Source organism: Durotheca rogersii, assembly GCF_024521655.1.
Source record: "Durotheca rogersii strain YMJ 92031201 chromosome Unknown GGS23scaffold_8, whole genome shotgun sequence".
In the NCBI taxonomy this organism is placed as follows: Eukaryota; Fungi; Ascomycota; class Sordariomycetes; order Xylariales; family Xylariaceae; genus Durotheca; species Durotheca rogersii.
The window spans coordinates 198,366-211,094 of NW_026251239.1; the positions used below are offsets into that span (position 1 = coordinate 198,366).

The following is a 12,729-nucleotide window of genomic DNA, read 5'->3' on the forward strand; positions in this document are numbered from 1 at the left end:
ATCCAAGCAGCATCTCCTGCGCTCCCACATGAGAGAGGGGAGGGAAACACAAATACATTCACACCTGCTCCTCACTGCCTCTCCTGCGTCCCCCTCTCACGAGCCGATGAGGTATTGGGATTTTGCCAAGTGTCTTTCCGGACTGCTTGTCGAGACACATGCATACACCCACACACACCACACACACACACACACATGTAAACGCACATGTAGTTCCCGATCGCTCGTGACGTGACGACCCCGTCGCTCGGGCTTGGGGAAAGATGGTACCTACTGGGTTGCCGAAGGGCAGCCGGGCATTCCGGTCATCGGGGTCAAAGGAGGAGAAGCCCCTCTCCCCTCCATCCCCAATTCGAGGTGTTTATGCATGTCTGGGGACGCGGCAATCTGCTACATATTCGTCCCGGCGGCGCTGTCTGGTGAGCCGCTATCACAGGACGAAGCGATAGGGGAGCCGTCAAGTAATCTTGTCGCAAAATGCCTCCGTCAGCCGGTGGTGACAGCGAAGATAAGAGCAGGGCGATGTCAGCTCCGTCTCAACAGAAAAGAAAGAGAAAAAGGAACATCGATACGTTCGTCTTCCGTGATTGGGTTTCTTTAAGAAGGATCACCGGGGATCTTCTACAGTGCGCAAGGATTTTGAGAAGCTTCCCGGAAGTTGTTGGGTTAGTTGGAGTAGGCAGGTCCGAATTCGAGAGGAGCGCAACCAACCGGCATATTAAACACCAGCCAACACACATATCTACACTTGCGCCCTTATTATTTATATCCACATCGTCACCCGCGCTTGGGGGTGGTGCTGAAAAAGAAGAGGAAAAAATCGAGCTCTCTGACACGGCTGAGTCTTTCGGTGTCTATATGGTTGTACCACCACGATAAGCTGTGTCTTTGTCAGTGCGAGAGGGGAGGGTCTAGGAACCGGGGGCCCAGCGGGACGACATCGGTCATAACGCCACAAGGGAATGACCTCGATCATGTCGTCGTTAGTTCGTCTTCTTCTCCCGGCTGTATTGGGGCTGGTACCGTCCCTATTCGCGCCGTCTGCGAGCGCCGTCGCCGTCGGCGGCATTGCGCCGAGGTGCAAATGTCTGCCCACCGACCCCTGCTGGCCGTCGGTAAAGACCTGGGACGCCTTCAACCGCACCGTGGGTGGCCGTCTCATCGCTACCGTTCCCCTGGGCTCGCCGTGCCACGACCCGACGTTCGATGAAGAGAAGTGCAACTTTCTGAGAGAGCAGTGGCACGATTCCGCGATCCAGTGAGTGTGAACCCATCTCCTCCGCTCTGCTCTCCCTCTCCTCTTCTTGCTCTCCTACCATTGCTGTAATTACTTTCTCCGTTATACGCATACATCCGCAAACGCAACATATCTTATAGAGCTAAACTACTGACTCCGACGGGAAAATAATCTAGTCTGGAATCCTCGTCATCGGTGATGGCTCCGATATTCGCAAACCAGAGCTGCGACCCGTGGCAGCAGCCGCGCAGCACCCCCTGCGCACTCGGCAATTACGTGAGCTACGCCGTCGAGGTCTCGGGCGCCGCCGACATCGCTGCCACCCTCCGTTTCGCGCGTGAGCGTAACCTGCGCTTCGTCGTCCGTAACACGGGCCATGACTATCTCGGACGGTCGACTGGCGCCGGCGCCCTCGCTGTCTGGACGCGTCGCCTTAAGAGCATCGAGGTCGTCAACTGGCGCGACCCCCCCTTCTATTCGGGCAAGGCGATGCGCCTCGGCGCCGGCGTCCTCGGCTACGAGGCCCTCGCGGCCGCCCGCGCCGCCGGCCTCGTCGTGCTCACGGGCGAGTGTCCTTCCGTCGGCGTCGCTGGCGGCTACGTCCAGGGTGGTGGCCACTCGGCGCTGAGCACGAGCTTTGGGCTCGCGGCCGACAACACGCTGTCCTTCGATGTTGTCACGCCGAGGGGAAAGCTGCTAACGGCGTCGCGCACGAAGAATAGCGACCTCTATTGGGCGCTGAGCGGCGGCGGCGGCGGCGCCTTCGGTGTGGTAGTCGCTATCACGGTGCGCGCGCACCCGGACACCGTCGTCAGCGGCGCCTCGTTCGATATTAACGTCCCCTCTTCCTCATGCTCGTCTTCCCCATGCGAAGGAGAAAATGGTAAACAGAACCTCCTCTCTGAGGTGATCGATACCTTCCACGCGGCGCTGCCGGCCATCGTCGATGCCGGCGCCATGGTCATCTACTTCTTCGGCGATGGGTTCCTACGTGTTCCGGCGTTGACGGCGTACGGCAAGACACGCGAGGACGTAGCGCAGATGCTGACACCGCTGGGGAATGCGCTAGCCGCGCTCAACGTCACGCTCGCGCCGACGCTGACCCAGTTCGACAGCTATGGAGACCACTACAACCACTACTGGGGCCCGCCGCCTGCAGGCAACATCGAGGTCGGTACGCAGCTCTTCGGTGGGCGCTTGATCCCGCGCTCGGAACTCCCGAGCTTCGGCCCCGCCTCGCGGAAGCTTGTCGAGCTCGGCGTTGTGTTCATCGGCGTCGGGCTCGACGTGTCTCGGTTCGGGAGGGGTGGGAGAGGCAAGAAAGGCGGCGGCGAGAGAGTGAACGCGGTGCTGCCACAGTGGCGCGACACCCTCGTCTCTGCGTCGCTTACCCTCGCCTGGGGCTCTCAGGACCCTTTCGAGCAAGGTTTGGCCGAACAGCGGCGCATCACCGATGTCATCCAGCCCATCATCGAGGCCGCGACGCCCGGCTCCGGCGCGTACATCAACGAGGCCGACTTCCGCCAGCCCGACTGGCAAGACGTATTCTACGGCGCCAACTACCCCGCGCTGCTGCGCGTCAAGCAGAAGTATGACCCAGACCGGCTGCTATACGGCGCCGTCACAGTCGGCAGCGAGTTCTGGACTGTCAGCGAGGAGGGGCGCATGTGCAGGGCCGATGGGGGCAGAGCTCCCGCCACCGACACGGACGGTGATGACCAGGCCGCGGAAATGCGAGTACAGCTGCCCTAGAAGCCTCCTTGTCCTCCGGAACTTACCAGACCGCAGAGGCATTTATGTATATAGAACAACCAATTGCATCCCCTGCCACTAATCACCCAGAGCATGGCCCAGTCTTCGGTACCCATTCCGGCGTGCCCTGGTCAAACTTCTCTCCCCATTGCCTCACAAGGAAATATAGACGCCCACAGCTCCTATTTGGATATGCATGTCTACATAGCTTCCTACATGCGACGCAATGGATCTCAGATCCATGGTAATGTCGACTTCTTCCGTCACCGACGGCCCCGTGTCTCGGGCGGAACGCGACCATGCTGGTAACAACGACCAAACCACGTGAAGCAAAAACGCACTGCACCTACAATCTGAGGAAGAACTATGCTTCTCACGAAGCGACGTAGCCTCACGCAGAGCCAAGATGGGAAAATACACGTGTATTTTCCTCCACGAAACGATGAGTTACAGCCCAGGGGACGGGTGATATATTCCGTTCCGTCACACGTCCCCGAAGCGCGACATTCAGCGGATTAGACTCTTCCACCGGATGCGACGACCGTTAGCCGCCGGCTCGCCGCCGAGTTCGCCCCCGAAACTCCAGGCTATGTACGACGGCTCCGTAACTAGGATCAGGAACTCGCCGTCGCCAACGATCCTGGGGAGCCCGATGCCGTTGCTCTGAGCAAGCTCGCCGAGAAAGCGCTGGCAAGGATCGAGAGCGAAGTCGGCATCGGCAAATTCGGTGCCGAGCCGGTGCCTCTGGGGGGGGACTTTACACCGTCGCATGAGATCGCCTTGCCCACTAGGTATCGTCGTGTAGAGACGGGTCGGAGGCGGGTCGACGGGCGGATAGGCGACGCCAGCGCAAGCACGCAAGGACACGACCGGGTCTCCCGAGCTATCGGCATCGCTTACGATTATTCGACCGTTCCAGATTTGGAACGGGTTCGGAGGCGTGTAGCACAGGATGTTATGGCAATGAAGGACGGTGAAGGACTTCGTGTAGATGTTGAAGCACACAGATCTAAGGCTACTGCTCTGGGCATCGCAAGTGGTCTTGTGACGGGTCGAATCCCAGCCAAGTCCGTTTGTATCCAGAATGCCTCGAGGAGGTTCGAATATAGCATGTAGCAAACTGTATCCGCCGTACGAATCGGCCTTTTCCTGGCGGAATCCCGTCGTCATAGGCGACATACCGAAGACGGACCACTCACTCTTATCTAGTGTATACGTCCCGCAAAGCTCACCGTTACGTATTTCGTGCACCTGGAGCTCGTACGCGGGCGACTGGCTAAAGGTGACGACAAAGAAGACATTACGTTCCGTTGGAGAGACGATGAATTCTAACTGGGTGCCGTCTTCGACCAGGCGCGTACCGGCACTCCGAAGAAAGTACTGTTCCGAAAGTATGTTGCTAGACTGCCGTGACCCGAGCGGGCCCCTCTTGAAGCGGCCAAAATCGGCTACAGCAACGTGCTGTAGCTCGTGCCCGAAGTTCCATAGAAAGAGTTGCGCATTCCTCGCAACGATTAGAACGGTTTCCCCCTCGGCACTGCACCGATGAAACTCTTGCGGGATTTCGATAGAGCAAAGTCGGTCCTTCTCGAGATGCCAGGCGTGCAGTGTCCTCCCATGGCCCATGAGGAAGAGCTTGTCCCCCATGGTGGTTTTGAAGCCTTCGGTCTGACCCCGATGGCCGGGGAACAAGTAGGCGCGGCGCTCTCTCGTACGCAAGTCGTCCACGACGGCAAAATAGGGAAGCATCTTCACCTCGGGCCACCAGGCCAGCCGGCCATTGTTGTACAGCATGAAGTAGGGGAAATGTTGGCCAAACTCGGGTTCGAGCCCATCGACATCGGCGTATGAATGAACGCCGCCCTGCTTGACGGAGACGCTCTTGTTCAAGGTGAATTGGTCGGACCCCAGGCGCATCTCGCTGCGCAGAGCGGATGCAAACCTGCCACCCACCCTCTTCTGGACCTTGTGCAGCGTGCGCCGGAACATGTCACCAGCGGACTTCTCATCGGCTACAGACCCGTGGATGTAGTCTTTTAGACCTGGGAACCATATATCGGCGAGCCTAGGCCATATTTCGCCGCTCAGCCAGATGTTTCGCCAGCGGTGGGATGCGCTTAGGCCAGCGTCTATGTCTTGAGGCTCGAGATGAGAAAGGACGAGAATGTGCAATTCAAAAGGTAGGCGACTGACGATATCGACCTTTCCGCCTCCTGGCATATTCGCCGACTTCCGGATTTTGCCAAGAAGGAATTTCATCGTAGCTGTCAAGCGGAGGGAGGAAGCGGTCTTGGAGGCAGGTCGATTCAGAGGGGTAGAACCGTCATGGCCGCCAGCCGGGTGCACTAACGATGCTGCTGCTACTACGTTCTAGGGAGAGGGCGAGGACTGGACTGGAGGCGATTGGGAAAAGAAGACTGGAAATGGTGGGAGAGGATGGAGAGAGGAAAGACGTCGAGGGGGCGGAGGGGGGCGGAGATCTCAGCTCTATCCCAATGGATGTTCATGAGGAGATCGATGGGGGCAGGCAGGTTGTACCCGTGTACCGAGGGGTACCTTATTGAAGTATGGTCCACAGGTACTGCAGATTGAGATGGTACATCATTACGTAGGGTTATGTATGTGGCGATATGGTAAATTTAGGTACCCTGTCGAGTCCAGGTACCTAACCTAGAATAGGAGGAGGCAAGTACTTGCCTCCCAGGAGACAGAATTGTGCATATCTGAGGTACTTAGGTATTCACACAGAAACTGGGATGTACCTAGGTACCTGCCTACCTCAGAGGTGACGCACTTAGCGGAGTGCCGTTGAGCCTGCTGGAATCGTAAATGTCAACGACGTCTTTCTCTCTCTCTTTTATCTCCTAGAACCAGACTCACCGTATAGCATCTTACCCGTCTTGCTTACCGAGGTGGTAGGAAGACTATTCGACGTCGACGGTTGGCCGAGTTAGGATAACAAGTGATCGTCACATACTAGCTGGTTAGGTGTCTCACGTACAGAAGTATTCGTTATCGTGAATGTGCTGTGTCTCTAGATACCAATTGGCCAGGCTGTCAAATCTCCATCCACCATGGATCCTAAGCATCGAACACCGTAAGCCTAACTAGCGGAACACTCCGACGGGAGCCTCTATCTAGAGAGAACGTCCCGATGAATATCCCACTCCCTGATCCGCATACCAATGCAAAGATCCAGCAGAAGCATCCCACGACCCAAAGGCATCTCGTCCCGGGGCAAGGAGACAGAAGAGTACAAAGCACCCCTCTCGCCCACTTTGATCCGAGACCTAGAAGAAAGCGACAGAACAAATGATGCTCCCATCCGACTAGACCCTATAACAGAGGCATTGTTCCTACCGACCTACCTCTTTCTTGCTATTTTGATATGTAGTTTTGTTTTCCTAAGCCGCGAGCCGTGTGCTGTACAATGAAACTGAACGCCTAGCGCCAAGCCACGATAGTATAACACACGCTCCTCCCATTAGGGGCCATCGCGGTTTCGTCTAGTGTGCTGCCAGCTTCTGCTTATCTTGCTTTGAGAGCTAACCCAAGGTTATCTATCCCCAATATCCTGTTTAGAGGGTTGAAGTTGAAGCGCTCTGCGTCGGAAATCAGGTAACTATTAACAGGCTTTCGGTAAGTAAGAGTTCTGCAGATAGGTAGCTAGGCCGCAGCGGGCAAAGGGGGCTAGCCACTCAATTACGTCGGGGAATCTACCTGTGCTATACGAGTTGATAGTTCCCATCCGACGTGACCGCGCATCCTTGCCATGGACCAATCAGGCTCGTCGTCGCCGTCGTGTACGCCCTCATCAAGCGCAGCCAGGAGCACAGATACGAGCACCTCTTCACCGTCCGCTCAGTCTGTGTCCCTGTCAGAGGTCGAACTCACCCCATCCACACCCTCTGAATCAGACGCCGGTGAGTTCGGCCTCCCCTACGACCTGCATCTGCTCCATGCCTACAATTGTATGCACTCGGGGTATTCCTCTGCCACTACTGACACGTCCCGGGACCCTTCGGATATGGCGTGGAAGACAGACCAGAGTAGGCCCGCTGAAGTCGTGGGAAGAGCAGGCGACAGCGACAACGACGCCTGGGGTGTTGTTCGGAGCGCTGATGAGGACGAGGAGGACGAGGATGAGGAGGAAGAACATATGAAAAGAAAGAGGACATGTACTCTTAACGCCTTCTGGAACGACCCCGACTGCGACTGGGCAGCGGTGCAGCCTTCGGGGGAGGAGCTCGAGAATAGCTCCCGCCGCGGAGAACATGGGGGAAAACAAGAAACAGGCTTGGCGAGCTGTGCGACAGCACCCCGGTGCTATACCTGTCATGAGCCGCTTGATCTCTCCGTCATCCTCGGAGGGGTTCCATGCCCAGTATGTTGCTGCTTCAATTAGGTTGGATTGCGTGTGCGACTCCGTAGTAACGAGCACCTACGCATAGGTAGATAGTGATAATAGACATAGGTGCTCGTCTAGAGGAGACGGGACTCCTCCGAAGATGGGACCATGCGTCGTGGTAGGTTAGTCGGCAGACAATGGCGTCTTCCGAAGCGAGGGAAATGAACTCAGCCGAGTCTGACAGATTAAAAAGCGAAATTGCTCCGCCAATAGTTGATCGATCGAGCGTCCATAGGTTGCCATTTGGTTTCCATTGCCAATTCACACAAGACCCGGGTGCGTGTCACGTCGACCACTTCAGAGACGTGATGCGTCATGCATGCGCCCAGCCTGCCTGGTCCTAAGCACGAGATAGTACGGCAAATGAAGTAGAAATTGGACATGGTACCCTACCCATCTCTATCATGAACCCAAGGTTTTGATACCCAAGGAAGACGATATCGATCCACCCTTTCCCTCCCCGATACGCGGTAGGCCAACCGCTCTCGTGGTCTACGGTAAAAAGCAGCACACCGCGGGTGGGACCGTCGCATCCCCTCGTGAAAGGAGCCCTAAACGGGGAACATCGGCGGCAGGGTCGCATCGGGGGAGCCGCTCCCGTATCGGGAGATTGAACGCTTCGTGAGAGGCACGTCCAGCTAGGGCAGCGTGGCAGAAATCATCGAGGTGCGGCCGGGATATAGGTATGGGTTCCGAGGCAGTCATCGGCCCGGTCAGAGTTAGTTGACTTGTACTCGGTGTAAGCCCTAGATACACGCAGCAGCCGCATAAGATCGCCTGGGCGCTTCGAGCGTGATGTTACTATAGGATACGTGTAGACAGCAATTCCAGCGGTGGCTGATGTAGTTGGAGTGGAGAGGAGGTCAGGGCACGGACGGTGTTGCACGATTTCTCCCTACTTGCCTAGAGTAGCACGTGACATCGAGCAAGAGACACTCGTAAATTGGTGGCTAGGGGCTGACGCAGGTGATGTCGGGGCGTCGGGGGGGAGGCTCCGGAAGGGACCTCAAGCCCGCTATTAGGCGCCTCGGGTGCCCGAGCGAAGCCATAGGCGACCTCAACAGGCTTAAACTGGTCCCTTATAGGGGGTGGGCTACCTGGAGGGACCCGCTTGAGCTCAGTCCGCAGCTACTACATACTACCTACCTAGTAATACCTAGTACACGTAGTATTGATTAACGCCCGCAAAAACCGCCTATGGCTATCCCGTGGCCTCCCTTAGGGTACTAAGGATGCGCTAAGACAAGATATTTATACCTAGTATAGGCGCGCAAGCACGTAATCGGTTACGTATAGCTACAAGGTAAGCCCTGCCCTAGCGAGGGCTAATCGGGATATAAAAGGTACGTAAAACGGCTCTAAAAGGCTACGTAAATAACTATAATTTAATTAACTATTTACCCGTTCCTTAGATAGCTATATGGTAATACCTTATACGTTTCGTAAGCTTATTACTACGTTATTTTATTATTATTTAACTACTTACGCTACGGAGGTAATTAAGTAACGAAAGCTCTAATAAACGAGCGGCCCGGGGTAACCGTATAATTACGATTAACGGTAGAGAGAGGTTATCGATAAGTTAAACGATTAAATCGCGAGGATAGCTACGAGGATAGCTACGAGATTATAAGATAAGGCGGCCGAGGAAGGAACCGAATAAGAGATTACGTAAGATATCGCGTTAAAGAACCTCCGTAAGGAAATACGTAAGGAGCTATAGGAAGGCTTACGTAAAACGACCGAATATATTAATTAGCGTATAAATACCGTAAAGTATTTCTTTAAGGAAATAATAATTAAGTTAGAAATAATAAGCGAATAACGGTAAGGAAGTTATCGTTAATCTTAATAAGACGTCGCCGATTTAATAAAAAAAGGCGACTTTACCGACGCTAACGAAGGTAAGAATAAACCTTATATTAAAGATCTAGAGATTCCGAGGAAATTAAATAAGTCGGCTATAAAGACTTAACGAGTTTACGGTAAGGACTACCGTAAGAGCCGCGAGGATAGCCGCTACTATCGTACCTCGCGCTTAGCCCGGCGTAAGAGCTACCGCCGCCGGGGCCGTAGCTTAAGTAGCTTATTAGGAAGCTCTTCCGATAGTAACTCCGATTACGATAAACGACGTAACCGAAGGATAAGAAGTAAGAATAAAGGTATTACGTTTAAGAAGGACGGTAGGATTAACTAAAAGAAGTTCGTTTTTAACCCCGATAAGGACGCTTATTTTAAAGGAATCTCGAACTAAAGCTTATATCGGGATATATTTATACTCTTTATAAAGAAAGTAAGGTATAGAAAAGGAATAGAATTCGACGAATAAAACGAGATATTCCTAGCGAAAGTAATCGCCGGGACCTACCGGGATTAACCCTTATAATTAATAACAAACGTACGCTTAGGTACGAAAATACTAAAGATATTCGATTAAACCTATGCCTTTATAGAAAAGGCTCGTTAATAAGAGTTATAGGAATAACTTATTAAAATAAAATACGACGATAAGAACCCGGTAGAGTTTACGTTTAAGTAATAACTAACCGTTTATTAATATATAAATACCGGCCTCGTAATCGGCGAAGAATAATAAATTACGATATTCCTTAGCTATATATAAGATAAGGTAGCTAACTAAGTTAAGATCGTAAATACTATAATTAAAATGAGACCTATAAACCTACTAAACGTACTTAATAACTTCCGCGGAAAGTTCCGTAATAAGATTAATAAGTATAAGGATAATAAGAGTAACGGCGGTAATAATAACTAGGCTAATAACGCTTAAGGCAAAGAAAAGGATAAGAAGAAGAAGCCCTCGTAAAATTAATAAGAAAAGCCCCTTTACTTTAATTATAAGGAATATAGGTATAAAACTAAGGATTACCCGAAACCGCTAAAGGAACGAAAGGGCAAAGGTAACGGCGGCGGTAATAATAACGGCGATAGCGCTCCCGGCGGATTAAGGGGCGGTTTAAAATAACCGTCGACGTAATATACTACGTACGTATCGTATACGCTACCTTAATTCGGTTATTACGATAACGGAGGCGGGATATATCGAACGAAAATAAATACGGTAAAGCTCTCTAAGTTAATAAACGCCTATAACGAATTACGCCGTAAGAAGGACCCTAAATAAAAGCTTATTCTTATTAACCCCGGTAATAACTTAATTATAACTAACCCGTTAAAAGGCGAACGGCCCGTAAAGCCTTTAAGAATTAATTACGGAACAGAGGCTAACGCTTATAAGGATTACCTATTCTTCAATATAGAAGCTAACGTTTACGTTACAAACGATTTAAGAGATCTAGACCTAAAAACGATAATAACGTTACTACCGGGTTACGTTATTAATACGAAAGGAAGCCTTATAAACGTTACGAAAATAAGTAAGGCTATTTATTACCTTACCGGCGACGACGGGGAATATAACCGAACGTAGTTAAATTATACGTTATTTATTAGCTCCTTTTTAATTAAGATCTTCTCGGGAGAGTTATTTTATCGTAGCGGAGGTTAGTTAGATAAGAATAATATTATAAACCCTAACGGGACCGTTTTAACGACCTTAAACCCTAAGAAACGAGGTTTCTTATTATAGGAACATAAGAAAGAAAAGCCGAAACTCCTTCCCTTTAAACGGTACTAAGGAGGCGCGCTAAGGTACTAATTCGGTAAGTTTAATAAGATACTATAAGCGATACTAATATAGCTAGACGATAATATTATAAAGTAATTAATATTATAGTATCGCCGCCTTTATTACCCTAGTACGGAGAGACTTATATAAACCATTAAAAGGTCGATAGGGATCGACTTAAACCTAATACTCGTAAAAACGGTGCCTTATTACGCGTATAATCGGGTAAAGATTACTAGGATATCCTCGAAGGACCCTTAAAGGCGTACCTAGATCCCTAAGGAAATTACTTAATACGACCTCGGAAAGTTATAGCCTCTATCGATCGAAAACTACCGTTATTTTATATTAATCGTAAATAACGATAGCCGAAATAAAGAATTTACCTAATATAAGTCTAAGGAAAAGGCTTAATAAGTATTAATAACTTATCTTATCCGAGTTTATTAGTTATTTAAGGTATTACCGAGCGCCCCGGATAAGAGCCGGCGATAAATAAGAATATTACGCTTTAACGGCGGCCGAGAGTTCGGTATAAGCGCTATCGAATAATTTTATAACGAAAGGAATATTACGTTAAATGCCTTTACGTTAGATAATTAATATTAGAACGGCGTAGCGGAAAGGAGCATACGCTTCCTATAAAACGATACTAAAGTAATCTACGTTTAAATAAAGATCCTTACTTACTTCTAGGACTACGTTTTCGTAGTAACGGCGTATACGATTAATAGGACTAGCGTTTCGTTCGTAAAAAAGCTTACGCTATACGAGAGATTTATAAACGGCATAGAGCTAGGAAAGAACTATAAACCTAATAACGCGTATTTACGTATCGTCGGTAACCGTTACGTAGCCTATATCGATAAGAATTATCGGGTAGTTTCCGAGAAGATAAAACTACGTAAAACCCGCGCCGTTTTTATAGGTTACGAAGGGAAATATAACTACTTAGTTTAATTCGTAAAAGGAGGTCGTTTTTTAAAAACGCCTTACGTTATCTTTTACGAAGAACTAAAAGATTCTAAAAGGGCCTTAAACCTAAGAAACGTCGTTAGGTTCTTACCTAAGTACGTTTAAAAACGGCTATAGCATCGAAAGAAGATCGCGGCGACTAGCGTTCGTAATAAGGATAATAATATCGTCGACGAAAACGTTATAAACGAAGATAAGGATAAGATACGCCCCCGGAAAAGGCGCCCGAAAAAGAAACTACCTTAGATTTATATGCTAGAGGTATTACTTAAGTTAAATAAGGTACGTTCCGTTTTAGCGCTAAGCGGCTCGTAAGAAAGTAAGTTAAAGGGAGTATTTAAAGGCGAATAAGATACGCTTAAAATCGCGTTTAGAAACGCGCCTTAAGAGAAGCTATATTATATTAATACGCTTACTACCGTACCGTAGGAGTAAAGCCATAGGTAAATAGCATTAATAACGGCGGACCTATTTAAGATAAACGAGAATAAACCGCTCTTTAAAAAGGTAATAAAGGAATTAAAGCGTAATCTTTAGACCTAAGCCGTTTTTAAGGAGATCCGAGAGAACCTAGAACGTAATACGTTTAAGTTTATATAACCGAGCGAAGTAATTAACGGCTATTTTATCGACGCTAAATAAGTCTTAAAAAAAAAGTTTCTATTTAACGGAGATCTCGATAAGCTAAAGGTACGGATTTACGCCCGA

At 50.3% G+C, this 12,729-nt stretch overlaps 3 protein-coding genes across 3 annotated transcripts; 2 read left to right on the plus strand and 1 right to left on the minus strand.

The window, feature by feature from the left end:
- Nucleotides 1-782: 782 nt before the first annotated feature.
- Nucleotides 783-3,030, plus strand: GGS23DRAFT_507516 (uncharacterized protein). Its single transcript, XM_051514520.1, has 2 exons — nt 783-1,258; nt 1,414-3,030. The coding sequence occupies exons 1-2, from the start codon at nt 963-965 to the stop codon at nt 2,987-2,989; spliced, it is 1,872 nt and encodes a 623-aa protein (XP_051372342.1). The 5' UTR covers nt 783-962; the 3' UTR covers nt 2,990-3,030.
- A 363-nt stretch (nt 3,031-3,393) lies between these two features.
- GGS23DRAFT_507479 (uncharacterized protein) lies at nt 3,394-5,494 on the minus strand. The gene has a single exon (XM_051514519.1). The coding sequence runs from the start codon at nt 5,246-5,248 to the stop codon at nt 3,497-3,499; it is 1,752 nt and encodes a 583-aa protein (XP_051372343.1). The 5' UTR covers nt 5,249-5,494; the 3' UTR covers nt 3,394-3,496.
- A 1,098-nt stretch (nt 5,495-6,592) lies between these two features.
- Nucleotides 6,593-7,566, plus strand: GGS23DRAFT_507572 (uncharacterized protein). Its single transcript, XM_051514521.1, has one exon. The coding sequence runs from the start codon at nt 6,762-6,764 to the stop codon at nt 7,392-7,394; it is 633 nt and encodes a 210-aa protein (XP_051372344.1). The 5' UTR covers nt 6,593-6,761; the 3' UTR covers nt 7,395-7,566.
- The last annotated feature ends 5,163 nt before the right edge of the window (nt 7,567-12,729 follow it).